Genomic DNA, 15,657 nt, shown 5'->3' with positions numbered 1-15,657 from the left:
GCCTCTAACAGAAGACAGAGACCCGATTCTGGACAACTCTGCGAATGCTTAATGGTGCGTATTTGAGATTTAAAGGCATGATTGCCCCTCGCTCACATCGACCATGTGACAAAATGGTTTCTTGTCCTGTTGCGTGCTTGTATGTGAAAGAGTTTCAATGGTCGGCATTCCTTTGGGCCTCAAAAGTTGACATAATCCGTCCTCGAGGGACCGACACCATGGCCCTCACCCCAGTCACATCAACACATTTCCCCCGGGGACTAAAACTGTTCATGCATATGGATTCAAAAACCCGGCACTCAGCTACGGCTCTGGACTAATGAAGACATGTGATTGCTGCCCAAAGCGCCCGACTCGGGCTACGATCAAGCTGCGGCGGGTTCGTCTTAATGGGCAATGCAGTGGCTGTGGCTATTGGAAAGTTGCACGTTCAATTCCCCATCTCCCCCAGCCATATGTCAAACTGTCCTTGAGCAAGACACCGAACCCCAAACTGCTCCCAGTGGCTGGATCAAGCGACTCGGGAGTAGCGGTGTCATGTAAACGGACACCCAAAATAAAAGATTTTGCGTTTTCACTTGAAATCGTTGCCGTCTAAACGGGCCTTAAAATAAAAATTAAAGACAATTCAGAGAGCTTGTGTACCTCATGGTAGTGCAGGGATGTGCAGTCAATGTATTCCCAAAACAGCTTCTAAATTTATATAATTGAGCGCACACATTCAGGAGCAGAATCCCCAGAGAGGCTGAGCCACGGGGGGCGATGGAGGCTCCGGAGCTCATATTAATGGATGTCGGAGTAAAGAGGGATGCAGCCTGGCCAGCATCATAAAACACCCAACACATTCCAGTTACAGACACTGCAGGAGAAAATAAATTGTGTACAATTCTCCAAGGATGGATGCTATGGATGCATCAACAGCCGTGGTCTCGCACAGCTTAAACAAGCACAAATCCAGTGCATCCAATCAGGATGATAAAATTGGCCGCGAGGCTTTAACAACTCAAAACGTAGGAGAAAAAAAAAAAAAAAAAAAAACAGATAAAGTGCTGTTGTGGTACCATATGGAAGCAATAAACACACGAGACGCGCTGGTAGGAGGCGATGACGGATAATACCGGGCCAGCTGCTGCCGCTGGATGTGCCACAGAGCCGATCTGCTCCTCCCACTACAGCGAAACCGCGAGTTCACGCGAGGACACTCCAGTCGAATCCGTGGCTCCCGTAAGAACTGTATCCATAGAACACGAGGACAGCCAAACAGTCCTTTACTCTCATGCAACGGAGGCCAAAGCTTCCTTCTCCTCTCACCAACATATAATCTCAAGCAGTAAAAAGCAAAGAATAACATCGCCTCCCTCCTGAAAACTCGACATGAAACTAACAGCTTTCAGGTGGACATGCTGGAACGAAGTGGACTAAACTAGGTATGAAACAATCAATATTGCAGTTTTTGTCAACTTTTCTGTTTTATGTGCTTTCATTTTAGGTAAGTTTGTTTGCCAAGCAACATTTTGAAAAAATAAATAAAAATCATCCATTATGACAGAACTACTGAAAGATTCTGTATTTGGCATGTTGGGCCACATGTTGGTGCCATTGTTTTTCTTTTTCTTTGTAAAGAAACCAGAGAACAATGTTCATACACGGACATTCTCATGGACAGATGACCAAACAATCACTGACCAGAGAGGAAGTAAAGAAGAAACACGGCTGATTGATCGGTTCGGACCGAAACTGGAAGTCCCGCCGCTTTAGCCCGTGGTGGCAAGGCTAGTTAGCCCGTGGCTATTGGGTAGCCACAAACAACCGCGATATATAGTCTTCAGACCAGGTATCAATAAGCGCCTTTTTCATTACTTGTTCCACTTTACTTCTTCCTCGCTAATCCACGACTGCCCATGAGATATTTTCCAACTTTTTCTTTCTGCATCTGCTTCTCTTGATTCGCAGGGTTAGCCGTTTGTTTACTACCCAGAATGCATTGCGAACGTCCCGTCCTCTCATCCCACCCGCTAGATAGATCGCCTGTAAAGGAACCACTTCCTCGCTACTCCACGTCTGTGCACGAGCCATTTTCCAGTCGAAAACAAATGTTACAGGACTCCGGCTTTCTTTTCCGCGTCTTTTTCACAGATTCGTGCACCCAAAAACTGCATTGCGCGCCACGTCATGTCCCCTCAACCCTCACCCCGCCCGCTCCAATGTCTGTTTCAAAGAGGACAGAGACCAGTGTTTTGAAGGGGACCAGATTCCGCTTGAAAAATCCGGAACCGAGTTCACGGTGCGTTCACATTTCCCCAAACGAAACAGACTTTCCCAGAAAGTCCCAAAAGAGAACTCTGATCCGCGTCAAACAGGGGAACGTGAAAACGCCCTTAGATTCCCGGAAGTTGTGAGGTGGAGGCTCCACAAATCCTCCATAGTACTGACATTTAAGGGAATTGAGTCTTGTGAACTGAACTACATATTCAGAATGTCTGTATTATTTCTTCTAGGGTGTTACACCATGAAGCGTTGGTCCTGGAACGTCCATGTTTGAGTACCTGTGGTCTTCCCATTGGGGATAAATCAAGTTGTTTGAGTTGAATGACGGCAAAAACAAAACCAAGCATAAAACAGGCTTAAGCTACGTAAGCAGGCAATGGGAACGATGTTAAAAAAATGAATAAAAATAAGAGCACTTACCACTGAAATGCGTTGAAATGGAAGTAAACCATGCCAAGGCCATACAAAAAGGCAGCATTCTGGAGGGAGGGAAAAAAAAAATAAGAGGTGTTTGAATTAAATTATTCATTGTGCACGACACAGCGAGAAGCTAATGAGCTTGCAAATATCACATGAAAGAGGAAAGAGCTGCGCAGCGCCCACTACTGAAACCGGCCAATCCTGTCGCCACTGCAAATACACCGAGCAGCAATTTTCATCATTATATTTCTGAACGTCGTCTCTGCACAGCGGGAAACCAACTTTAACCCCTCAAAAAACACACACGCTCAAAGACACACAAACACGAGAGAGTCAACTGAAGGTCAGCCGGACCCAAGTAATAACCAAAACCTTTCGACCCTTAAGGCCTCGTTTCCAAGACAACGTTACCAAGTGAAAACAGAAACATTTCGTAGTGTTTTGAAGGTAATTTAATTGAAAACGGCGCTCAGAGCCAATGAAATCGCAATCTTTTTTGAAAATGCAACTTTTCTGATACGCTGCTACTGTGTACACACCATGGCCATAAGGAATACTTCTGCACATGCTCAGTAGATGGACAATAAGAACAATGTGTGTGTGGTTTCATCACAAAAACAACCAACAGCAGCAACATGCACACTACATCCTTTTCAAAATTTCTGCTGTTTGCATGGAAACGGGACACCACTGTGGAAACGGCAAAACTTTTCAGAAATAAAAGGTGCACAAACGTTGCGTTTTAACTTGAAACGTTGCAGCGTAAACGCTGCCAAAATCAAGCACAGAAAAAGAATTCAGCAAAACAACTATAGTGATCCAATCTTCCAAATACAAAATACTGGACCTGTTTATTTAACTGGATGGCACTTTAATTTTTTCTATACGTGTAGGTCTGTACCCTGAAGTTTCTATAAATAACAAACCAACTGGTGTGGAAAAGTTGTTTGACGTAGATACTATAAAACGTGTGAAACAAGAAGGTTATAAGTCATTTATAGAATATTGTCTCAAGGTTGATTTGTGAGCCTAAACATGCATTTTTATATCTTAACTATTGACTGCTTTTCCAGAATACACCCAAGTATATAACAGCCAAATCCTCAAACATTTTTTTCCAAGAGTATTTCTAAAGACTGTCTAAATTAAAAAAAAAATTTTTTTACTTTTACATGCCTTATTCCAACTTTACAGCAACTTATCTCTAATTAACATGCACAACTTTAACATGCTGGTTGACAGGATGTGAGCTATTCTCACACACGAAGCGTCTTTGCTCTTTAAATATCTTTTATCAACTGCCAAAATCAGAGCTGACCAACAAATGATTCGTCAACAGCCCTCTGATGGTGAACTTGCTGCAGCTCCATGATAACAAACCACATCTGATGCTCTGAACAGAGACAACGCGCTGTGAAATATTACGGTTAAGACTTTAACTTGTTGATGGTTTCCCACCACAATCTCCTTTAACCTTTCCAGTGAAGCCTTCATGGGGTCTTACAGGCCGTTTCGAGGACGATTTCCAGAATCTTCATTATTAGAAAGTAAAGAGGAATCTCCAGATGTTCAAAGTGGTCAATACCTTGAATGACTGTTGTGTTCTGATGGAAATCTTGAATGTGGGAAATGTGTATCAAACATGATGTTTTTTAAACCAGCACAGGGTTCTCACCAGGATTTTCTGACAGCGTAGGGGGAAGACCACTGTAAGTTAGGTCTGGTGTTTGAGGGCAGCGCCTTAGTGGCTTATTTGGCAACCTGGAGGACTATAATCAGTATTTAACCTACTGCACAGAGTTGATGTAAATTACCAGGACCTTTGCATCACTCTACACCCTGATGCCTCCTTGTCTTGGAGGTGATGAGTAATGCAGATACTGCAGAGTATTCCTTTAATAAAAACATTGAGTACAGAGAGAAAAAACACTGAATTGATGAATTTGATACTATCTCATATAAACTATCAAGTCAGTGAGTAAAGTCAAAAGATTACTTGCTAATCCTTGCTCATTATATTGTGACTATGATAGCAGAACATTTAATAAGATCATACTGCATCAGTGCATGTTAGGCTGTCTCCTTTATATTAGGCCCTCGCTTCACAATAAAAACAAGTTACTTTATGCTGTTCATTGGTGTGATAAGGGGTTCGTGGATCATGAAAAACAGTAGACCTAAGCAAATATAGGAACGGGCTAAAGGCCCCTGAATACTCCCAAAAGAACAAGAAGAAAGTTCAGTTGCTGACAAATGTTTTCAGAAATACATTTCCCAGAACTGTTTCATTGACAATAGAGAAGGTTTGTGTCCGGGCCGCGATGTTATTTCGATCCAACCTGCGGAGATTTCCGATCCATGAGCATCGTCTGTGCGTTGCTGTCGGCTGAAATGACTTTCAGTTTCCCTGCCGCTGCTGTTTGCTGGCTGAAAAATGTAGAATGGATTTCCTGAGCGGAGGCGGGTCTCGATGAGACGCGGAGTAATAAGTCAGCAAATCCATCCCACATTTTTCAGCCAGCAAGCAGACTGGCATAGCAGCACTGTGGTTATCCAACTTTTCCCGACAACATGTCGCTGTTTGGACGTATTTTACGCTAAAAACACCACAAAGCAAGACAGAAATGTGGATTTTTGCAAAGGCGTTGTACAGCGAGGCGGTTTCTCTGCAGCCAGGCATCACCGTTTTAAAACGAAAGCTCGCCGAGAACAGCACTGACAGCAGTGCATCAAAACACTGAAAAGCAGCTCCTCCACGCTGTCAGGAGGCGATTCACACCTCCGTGAAGCTGCGTCCTACTCCACACAAAACTCAGTGAAAATAGTGCCAATCATTTGTGCTGCGTTAGCGCAGGAATCACTGCTGTTTGTGCTGCGTAGCTAAAGAATTTCCCCAGGGATTAATAAAGTGATTCTGAGGTTTTAAAGATATAACTAGCTTATTATGAGATGACGACATCACGCAGACCACCACATTGTCCAAATGGAACAAAAAAATCTTTGTACCGCTGGCGTTTCTGATCTTATACTAACCTCAAGTTGCCTTTTGAGAGACTACATGCATGCATTCGTACATTTCATACTTGCCTGTAGAGAGGAGTTTATTACAGCCTCATGAAATCAACAATAATGATAATATTAAAGCAAACAGAGCTCTGGTATCGGAATAGTATCGGTAGATATCTCAATTCAGATATTGGGAAAGGATGGGGAGAGAAAAAATGTGGATTGGTGCAATCCTGATCCAGAACAACTAATGGAGAAGGCTTTTTTGGAGGACATTTCACTGTATTTTGCAGCAGAAGGTTTCATTCAAATTGGCCTCATGTTGAGATTGTAGTCTTTAGTAGTAATCATTTGTTTTTAGTCACAATATAGACATTTTTATCACCTATACATGGCGGCACAACAAAGAAAAACATTGTAGTGTAAATGGACACATAAAACGCAACAAAAGTTTTCGATTTTCACTTTAAAACATTGTGGTTCAAACGGGGTCTTAGTCCAAAAGCTGCACTCCTACTGTGCCACTTTATATCACTACCGTTTCTGTACATGAGAGGCAAATGATCTTTGACACTTCTTTACAGATTTACAGGCAATTGACCAACGATCACTATGATTCTACTGAGCATCTCATTCTGATTCACAATGACATGCACACTGATATGAAAGGAGCAAAACCCGGGCAGGTTGAGAAGCACATCCGCACATGAACTCACCTTCCAGTAGTCTGACTGTAAACTGAAGTACCTCTGGTATGCAGATAATGCTGAGAAATAAAAGAAACATAACCAGTTAACAGCCAGAATAAAACAGCTTATAGTACATTCATTACAATCAAATGACTCCTTAAATGGCAAAGCCCAGTGTCACCTTTTGTATAATCCTCCAGGAGGAGGTTGAAGTGGCCGAGCTGGCAGAAAATGTCAGCGTCCACTTTACCCTCTGCTTTCAGGATGAGGGCGTCATAGCAGCTAACGGCCTGAAAGAGAGAAAAGGGAAGCAGAGTTAAGCTTTCTGTGGATTCTGTCCATGCAACACACAAAAAAAGATGTATACGGTAAGCAGTTTTTAGGTGATTAGGGCTCGTTATGGACGCAGGGTTTGTCTGAGACGATGGCCTCAAACCGCTGACTCATACTACCAAAGGGATGTGCCGCTTTCACTGATTCTATTTTTTTTTTTTCTAGCTGCTTTGCATCTTCGCTTTTGCATGCCCTAATATGGACTTGGTACTTGAGGATTTTAGTAACGGAAAAAACAAATGAGTTTGGACGCTGCAGCCAATGAAAAGAGAGGGCCCGTCCTCACCTGTATTCATAAAGCAGCCAGCAAGACAAGTACTGCAAACATTTGAGAGTGGACTTCACCGCTGTTTGCAACCTATGAGCCAAATTCAGCCATTCACACATGCACTGTCGAGGACAGCAGGTTGCTAGTTCAATCCCACCATTCGAAGCAAACTGACATTCATTACATGGCCACTTTGTCAATATGATTGATTTCATAACAAGTGAGACGTCAGATTCCCCTGGTTACATGAAGATCGAATATATTTTTGCAATCCCATAATGCTTTGCACTGTAATGGTGGTAGTTTACGACATGCACACGTCCAGTTTTGCGTTAACAGGGAACCAGCAGAAAACGCTGAACACAATGTAGTTAGCATGCCAGGCCACGAATTGGCGTAGGTTGTGTTTGTAATGAGAATACACACACATGCAGCAGAGAACAATACATTATAAACAACAGTGGCATTATGGAGAGTTAAGAGTATTTTCGAAAAGTTGCATTTCTCCCGTTCACAAAGCAACTTAGACAAATTGGTTTTTTTTTTTTTTAGGTCAACCTTGGGAGTTGTTCTCAAATAGCTGCGTTTTCAGTGTCTCAGAGCATCGTTGTAGTGAAAAGTTTGCCATTTTTCCTGGAGAACGTTGTGAAAACGAGGCCTGAATCCACCAGTCGCCATTTTTTTCAGAAAAGTGGCCTTGAAGAATCGCGTGTTCAGTACAGACCATAACTACTTAGATGTGATAAGAATGAGTGTGAACATGGACTCTGTTCTGAACAAGAGCGGTAGTTTTTGCTGATCCTTAATCTGAACTATATTTCTGTCCAAATGGAACTTATCGTATCAGAAACTCCCACAACATGTTCACATGAAGCATTTTCATTCTGCTGACAATCCCTCCATTGGTTCCCATGTGAACACAGCTGATGCCTGAACACCTCCGATACGTGAATCTGCAGAGCGAGAGATTGAACTAACAGACTATAAAACCGAAGCCGGGGCTGTCAAACTTAAGGCTTCATTAAAATTGGCTTCACGTTGAGATTGAACTCATCTTCATCTTGTTTACTCTGCACCGGTCCGACACACTCAATGAAACTGGGCTGAATGTAGCCTCTGAAGACGTGTTTGACACTCAAGCGTCAGGTGTTTTGAACAAGCCTGTGCATCATTATCTCAGTGTGTGTGTGTGTGTGTGTGTGTGTGTGTTTACACACACACCTGGTGAAAACTATCAGCGTTGGTACGGTCCATTTGTGAACGCATGAATGCTACCATCTGCAGCCCAGCGTGTCGCAAACAAGTGGACCGAGACAGTCTTGCAAGCCGACTCCGGTTGATTTAAGTGTGTGAGCAGCACAAATTAAAAAACTGCAAACAGACCAACTACGGGTCGCAACAGCTTATCACAACTGATGAACACGATACTGTACTTGTGACCAGTAAGCTTGCTCTTTGAGCTTTAACAAAACCGCTGTGACGTATTCATTCACAAGAGCACTGTGACTTTGGACAGACAAGCATAACTGTGGCTAAGCTTTGCATGCGACAAAGTGAAACAGTCCAAAAACACCAGAAGTTTGATTTCGAAGCAGATCCAGTGTGGCTTTATAGAGGTACTCTGGTTTCCTCCTATACTCATTGAAAACCATGACTTTGAGGTTACACAACATTTTTAAGGTGAAAACGCATCAGTTTTGACGGGAGTACACGGACATTCCAGTGGACAGACGACCAAGTTGGATTGTTCTTACGGTGACTATCAACTCGGGCTGAACGAGTTGGGAAAAAAATCTATTTGCGATTTTCCCTCCTCAATATTGCGATTGTGATTTAATATGCAATGATTTTTTTCAAGGTCCTCTTCTCATGTATTTTTCAACAAACTCAAGCAATAAATCAATCTGTATTATAACAAACGATCAGATTTATTATACATAAATTGTTTTCTCTTATCGGCTAGGCTTATGTTAAGATGATGTCAAATGAAGCATGTATTTATATGAAAGACAGTTTAATTATCTTCTACTTCAATTACAGTTGTAAACTTACTAAATACTGTGACTTGCAGTCTTGTAAGCGTTCACAACAAGCCAATCGCTGGTCCATTGTGCTTATCAAAGCCGCAAACTCAGGCTTGGTCACTATACTAATGCAGGGCTTGACATTAACGATCAAACTATTTTTGTTCCATTTGGACAATGTGGGGGTCTACGTGACGTCATCATCCCATAATAAACTAGTTCTATTTTTCAAACCTCAGAATCACTTTATGAATTCCTGGGGAAATTATTTAGCAATGCAGCTCGAACACAACACAAATGATTGGGACTATTTTCAGGGAGCAGGACACAGCTTCACGGAGGTGTGAATCGACTGCTCCAGCGGAGGAGCGAGCCGTTCATTGTTTTGATGCCGCGGTCAGTGCCATTCTCCTCGGCGAGCCGGCGTTTTCAAACGGTGACGTCTGTTGACAAAGCGACCGCCTCGCTGTACAACTGCTTTGCAAACATCCACGTTGCTGCGTTGCTTTGTGGTGTTTTGAGTGTAAAATCCGTCCAAACAGCGACATGTTGCCATGAAAAGTTGATTAGCACAGTGCTACTTCCCTAGCCGGCTCGCTGGCTGCAAACTGTGGAATGGATTTCCTGACTCATTCCTTCTCGTCTCATTGAGACTCGCCTCCCTTCAGGAAATCCAGTCCACAGTTTACAGCCAGCGAGCAGAGCAGCAGCAGGGAAACACTTGTGGAGTCATTTCAGCAACAGTGAAGCACAGACGAGTCTTCATGGATCAGAAATCTCTGCAGGTTAGATCCGAAATTTCCGATCCATGAATTACGTTGATGTCGGAACCCGATCCCGGATCGGATCAGCTCCATCCCTAAAAACCACTAGCCCGTTTGGGCAAGGTGGGCAGATGATTCACTTGCCCGAGCAAAGCTTTTACCAGCCCCGGACGTTCGGACAGTCCTTAATGTCGAGCCCATTAAATGGGTATCATATCTTTCGCGATGAGTTATTTCCTCCAAGTCGTCACGTGACCAGATTGCGTGAGCAGTCAAATCGCAGCCCTTGCGATTAGAAAATCCCGTTTAATCATATCGCGATATTATCGCAAATGCAATTAATCGTTCAGCCCTAGTGTCAACTATATAAGTCTGCGGAGAATATAGACTGGGAGTCATGACACTCTGGAGGAAACATCGTTCTTATTGTCCAACTGAGCATGTGCAAATAAAACAAACTAATTGCAGCCGTGGTGCGCATGCAAAGTAGCATCGTTTAACAAAAGTTGCACTTTCCCCGGTTACAAAGGACACGGAATGCTTTCAAAAAGTTCCACCTTGGGAGCCGTTTTCAAAAGGTTTTGTTTTCAGTGGCTCCGAGCAACACCCCCAAAACTTAACACTTAACGGTCTTGTAGATGTGAATGTGTGTGTGGAACGACAACTTTCACATCACTGCAGCGTACAGTTGAAATACACCAACATAGTGAGATGCAGCCTCTCCATCAAATCCGCTCACTCCTTTGACTTCCACTTAAAACTCCCACTTTCTCAACAGTAATACTGCGTAACTTCAGAAGTAACTAGGATTGCATTGGGTGGGAAAAAAAAGTCAAACTAGGAGTTTCCCACTGAGAACAAATGACCTTGAGAATATGTCAAAAACATTCCTTTTGCCCATATTGATTGATCACACTTTACAGTAGCATTTGTATTGATTGTTAAATAAGCCCCCAGCAGAACATAAAGCAAGCTACTATGTATAAATGTAGTGTAACTCCTGAGTAGAGCTGCACGATATCAAACTAAGTACAAACACTTGAGTATATTGTGTTCATGTGTTTGTGTTTTACTGAGAGAATGCGGTCAGTCATGCGTCGTCCGATTGGCCGAATATGTTGATAAGCTCAGTGTGCATTCGCATTACATTGGAACATTGCTGCACTTCAGTCAGTCTTTTGCGATACGTTTGCATCCCCCTCTCGGTGGAAGAGCACTGCTGTAGGCGGCCATGTCACTTGTTGGTGGTCGTAGAAGGTGCGAGCCGGGAAATGGGAGCTTTCAAATACGTCCGAGTTTGCAGATTTAAGCGACACAGCAGTGTGATTCAGCAAAAGAACTCAAATTGTGCAAAACATTAGAGCGAAATCAAATGAACTGGTCTGAAAAGCATGCAAAGATGATCTAGTAATTATATGGAGTACTTCCACATGTGGCGCAGTTAGTGTGGTTCGCGCTTTCGCCTCACAGCAAGAAGGTCATGGGTTCAAATACCGGCCGGGGCTTTTCTGTGTGGAGTTTGCATATTCTCTCCAGGATTTTTCCAGGCAATCTGGTCCTTAACCATTCATGTGAGGTTAGTTGTTGATGCCAATTTGCCCCTTGGTGTGAATGTGTGTGGTTTGTTGTCAGTGGGGATTGGCTCCAGCCCCCTGTGATCCTGAACAGGTACAAGTTATTGGAATGGTTAACCAAACATCCATATGGTATACGACTACTTTGAATCACTGTTTTTGGAACATGTCATCCTGAACGTTGCTGTATTGAAATCTCAACTCAAATATGAGATGTTGTTTCAATTTAATCCCTCAGTTTGAAGGAAAACTGGAATGCGATATCATGATATTCCATTGTGTTCTATGATATGACATTACACTAATGGCGACCTGTTCAGGTTTGCGCTGACCTCGTCCATAGGTAGTTGGGGTCAGCTCCAGCGCCCTGCAATCCTACACAGGATGAAGCTGTATACAAGATGGATGGATGGATGGATGGACAGCAGTGTGTCTTAAAGACTGTGATTCAGCAACACACCTCTTTACACACACCCGCAAATTGTGCAAACACTCACAATCAGGCAAAGATGGTCTAGTAATTACATTGAGCTCCTCCACATACACACACACATTCACACCAGTGATCATGAAGAGAAATCCCACAATCACACCATTTCTGTGAACTGATTTGAAGATGACAGTAACACTGACCGAATAAGACAAAAGACTAAATGTGTGGTCTGAAGTGGACTCTCAACACCCACCCCCCCCAAACAAAGTGATTTCCCCCTGCAGCCACATGTTGAGGAGCCACAGCTGCACACGTGCACGCAACTCAATGTGCACCCCTGGATCCTTTTATTAACCCCTCATCTATGTTATCAGCCCTGCACGACTTCATTGGTTTTTTTGCAAATTAGCATAGCTAGCTGGTAATCAGCTAGTTTGTATTTTTTCCTCCTATCCACCGCCATTTTGGGCTCCAAAACAAACACAATAACTGCTATCTGCAACCATTTGAAGCGACATTTGCTTTCGCGGGCATGAATGATTGATTAACCAAAGATAATAACGAAAAATAAAAACGTGTAGAGAAAGGAGGGGTGAAACCGCTGGACAGCGAGCCGCTACATGCTAACAGATGCTAACGGAGTGAGCTGAAACGACACAAACCGCATCAGTTAACTTATTTAAAATGAATCGTTTGAGTGTAACGTTATTATTGCCATCTCTTATACTCATCTTAATATAAATATAGAAAGAAGTGGACAAAACAACGTGGTTTGTTGTCATACTCGTGCAAGGTGTTTATTCCGTGCAACTCGCAAACAGCACCCATATTTGTGAAAACTTTTGAAATATTTTTGAACACGTGTGCCACCTTGCAAGGATTTTTTACGCTACCTATCGTACAAAAAAGCCCGGTGACAGAACCGTTCATAGCTCGGTGGACGCTCGGTTCACGTCGCCCCGTAGTAGCTTGTAGCATTAGCCCCGCGGATGCTATATGTGCTAAGAACGATCAACGCTGCACATGTGATCGTTTAGTAAACACTGTGTACGGTGTACATGCCATTTTGTGCTTGCAATTAAAATACATCGACTGCTAAGGGCTTGTTTTTTTAAATAGTAATCATAACAGGGTATTTGGTGTTTCGTATTAACTGGTCTCCCTGTTGACCAGTGACGGACTTCCTTTAGCGTCCGTCGTTGCTGCTAGTAACAGCCGATGCTAAAATCAGACCCACAAAAGGCACGACACTTTCAACTTCATTATAAATGCGGTTAAAACGGCTTCCATTAGGGCAGCTTACGGATTTCTTTAAAGCTATTTAACATCTGTGATTACAAGCAGCAATGACGGACGTTAAAGGAACTCAGTCATCAGTTAACTGGGATGCCAGTTCATCCGAAACACCAGTGCTTGAAAGTTGGGGTGAATCGGGGAAAGCTTGCGTGCGTCGCCGCAGGTTTGTATCGTAAAGGGCGGCGTCGGAAGGTCTGTACCACTTATTTCAGGTGGGATCTGCTCTCATCAGAGGCGATAACGGCAGAGAGGAGGCTGTGATCCTCCTATTTTTTACCAGTGGCATACCTTTAACAGCAAGGCCTTCGTTCTGGCGCCATCTTCTTGAAGCCTGTGAAATCCAAACAGTGAACTGCAAGTAGAGGACAGACAACACAGGCGGTTCCGTGTTACTTATAGGGACATTGGTTATTTATTTCAAACTGCGTGAGGAGAGAAAATTGGAAGGAATTAAAAACGGGAGCGGGAGCAGGAGGGGGGAGTGATTTAACAACGGACGGGCTAACCTGTCCATTCCGCCCAGGCTCTCTTTCTCTTGCGCTGTTAGCTTCGGAAAGTCCTCCTCGATTTCGGTCGCTTTCGCCGACGCCATTTTCTCCTCGTCATTACCGAGACTCCGGGCAGCGGCGGAGGCGGCGGCGGGCAGCGACACTCCGCACGATTTCATGGGGGGGAAAGATCCGCGGCGGCGGAACGCCGAGAAACAGGCCGAAGTGTCCGCGCGCACCTATCCAGGGTCAGAACGGAATTCTCCTCCGAAAATCCTCAAGGAAACGCTCCCTTCAAGTTGCCGTCCACACTCCTCATTGTACGGCCAAACTCCGCGTGCGCCCCGGTGCCGACGTGTGCATGAAGTTGGTGTGTATTCGGGTTTTGAGAGTGCGTGTTGTTTTGGAGAAAATCGCAAACTTCCCCGACCATCGGCTCAAAGTTGTTGTAATTGTGTCACACAGGCAAACGCACGCCGCCACCGTCGGCCACGCCCTCCCGTCGGCCCGGCCTATCGGGGGCCGCCGTTCGTGGTCACGTGAGGCGTCTTCGGTTGGTGTGTTTCGCGAACACGCGGACGAGCGCGCGCGCACACACAACGGTTGTGGCTGTCGAGGTCCCGCCCCCTCGTTCCATGATTGGCTCTTCTAGCTGTATTATGATTACGTAACTGTAGTTTTGAGACGTGTGATTGGCTGAAACAGCTGTCGCGTGTATTTGAGAGGATAATACAACGTTGCACTTCTAGATAGAGCTCTAAAGTCCGACTTTTGACATTTTATGAGTGTTTTAGTACTCGAGACCACATTTACAAGGTCTTGGTCTTAAGGTTTATTTATATATTATCTACATTTATATTTACATGTCATGAACATACTGTATTTCTGATTATTAATTCAAAATGAGCATTTTAGTATGTTTCATGTAATTATATGTACTGTAATTAAAGTATGTTTATATTTTCTCTCTTGAGTGTCTTCAGTTTCTTTGCTTTTCTATAATATTATGTATATACTGTTTATTCTTCCCAACTTTCATTAGCTTTTTTTAAATGTTACTATTTATTTGATCACGTTTCTATGTGTATGCACACATACTTATTATATCTGTGCAGATGTGTGATATACCCCACGTTACCTTGTCTTATACATGCTACGTCAATAAAGATGGATTGATCAGCATATGTGTACTTAATATTTAGATTAGATCAGACTTTATTAATCCCACATGAGGGAATTCGGTCATCACAGCAGCAGTTTCACATTGAACAAAATAGTTGAAGACAGGATAGTTGCACACAGACAATAGACTAGATATAAATAGATAATTAGATAAATATACATATTTTGGACCCATTTGTATTTGAATTGACACTTTTGGACACGGAGGTGGACGCATTGTGAAATAAAAAACTGTTGAAAAAAACCAGCTTTATCCATCGTAAGTCTGTGTAGTATTTTCATTAAAGCATCAAAAAAGGGAAGTCATATCCTGTCAGAACCGCGTTACTGAATTGCACACCATGTTCAGCTCCTCTGGGAAAATGTAGCTTCTTTTCTCCACAGTATAATGACAGTATTTAAGAGAAAGGTAGTATTTGAATAGTTTGGAACACTTGATTGCATTTTGCATGGATAAATGTGCAGGTTTAGTACTTGTTTCCCATTTTAAAACAAATTATGATCATTAAAATTAATTGTGGGTGTTTGTTGAAGAAACTGGTCACTCTGCTTTGTGGGCGGAGCCTCTGTGGTGGTACCAATTGTTTTAAACGAGGTCCTTCTTTGGTAATGTAGCCACATCAGGGTCACACAGGGCCCGTTCACACCTGCATTAACGTGTGTTTCCAGTGATCACACGACATGTGGCGAGATCCAACGCGGATTATTTACACTTGGCCTTATCGTGCATTCCGGGCTAACCACTTGAGTTCCAATCGTATTACTACTTCTACGTCGCTTTCGCTAAAAGGTCACGTAGAATCACGTGACCTCAGTTTGTTGCCAGACAACGATTCGGTTTGGTTTCATCTCGACGAGCTAAGAACAATGAAGATGTTAAAATGAGGTTAACGCAGCTCCTAAAGTTTTATA

General features: G+C 43.3%; 1 protein-coding gene across 1 annotated transcript in view; it reads right to left on the bottom strand.

Moving 5' to 3' along the window:
* kdm6a (lysine (K)-specific demethylase 6A) overlaps positions 1 to 13,742 on the bottom strand; it is a gene marked incomplete at its 5' end in the record, with an annotated part of 44,060 nt that extends 30,318 nt beyond the window's left edge. The window contains 5 exons of the mRNA XM_080478097.1: positions 2,689 to 2,747; positions 6,411 to 6,460; positions 6,565 to 6,673; positions 13,364 to 13,427; positions 13,582 to 13,742. Of these exons, the coding sequence (XP_080334223.1) occupies positions 2,689 to 2,747; positions 6,411 to 6,460; positions 6,565 to 6,673; positions 13,364 to 13,427; positions 13,582 to 13,742 (443 nt within the window). The remainder of the gene's footprint in view (positions 1 to 2,688; positions 2,748 to 6,410; positions 6,461 to 6,564; positions 6,674 to 13,363; positions 13,428 to 13,581) is intronic.
* Positions 13,743 to 15,657: the final 1,915 nt, after the last annotated feature.

This window comes from Lipophrys pholis, assembly GCF_963383615.2.
Source record: "Lipophrys pholis genome assembly, chromosome: 13".
Taxonomy (NCBI): domain Eukaryota; kingdom Metazoa; phylum Chordata; class Actinopteri; order Blenniiformes; family Blenniidae; genus Lipophrys; species Lipophrys pholis.
The sequence above is the reverse complement of the archived record's forward strand: the minus strand, read 5'-3'. Positions and strand labels throughout refer to the sequence as shown.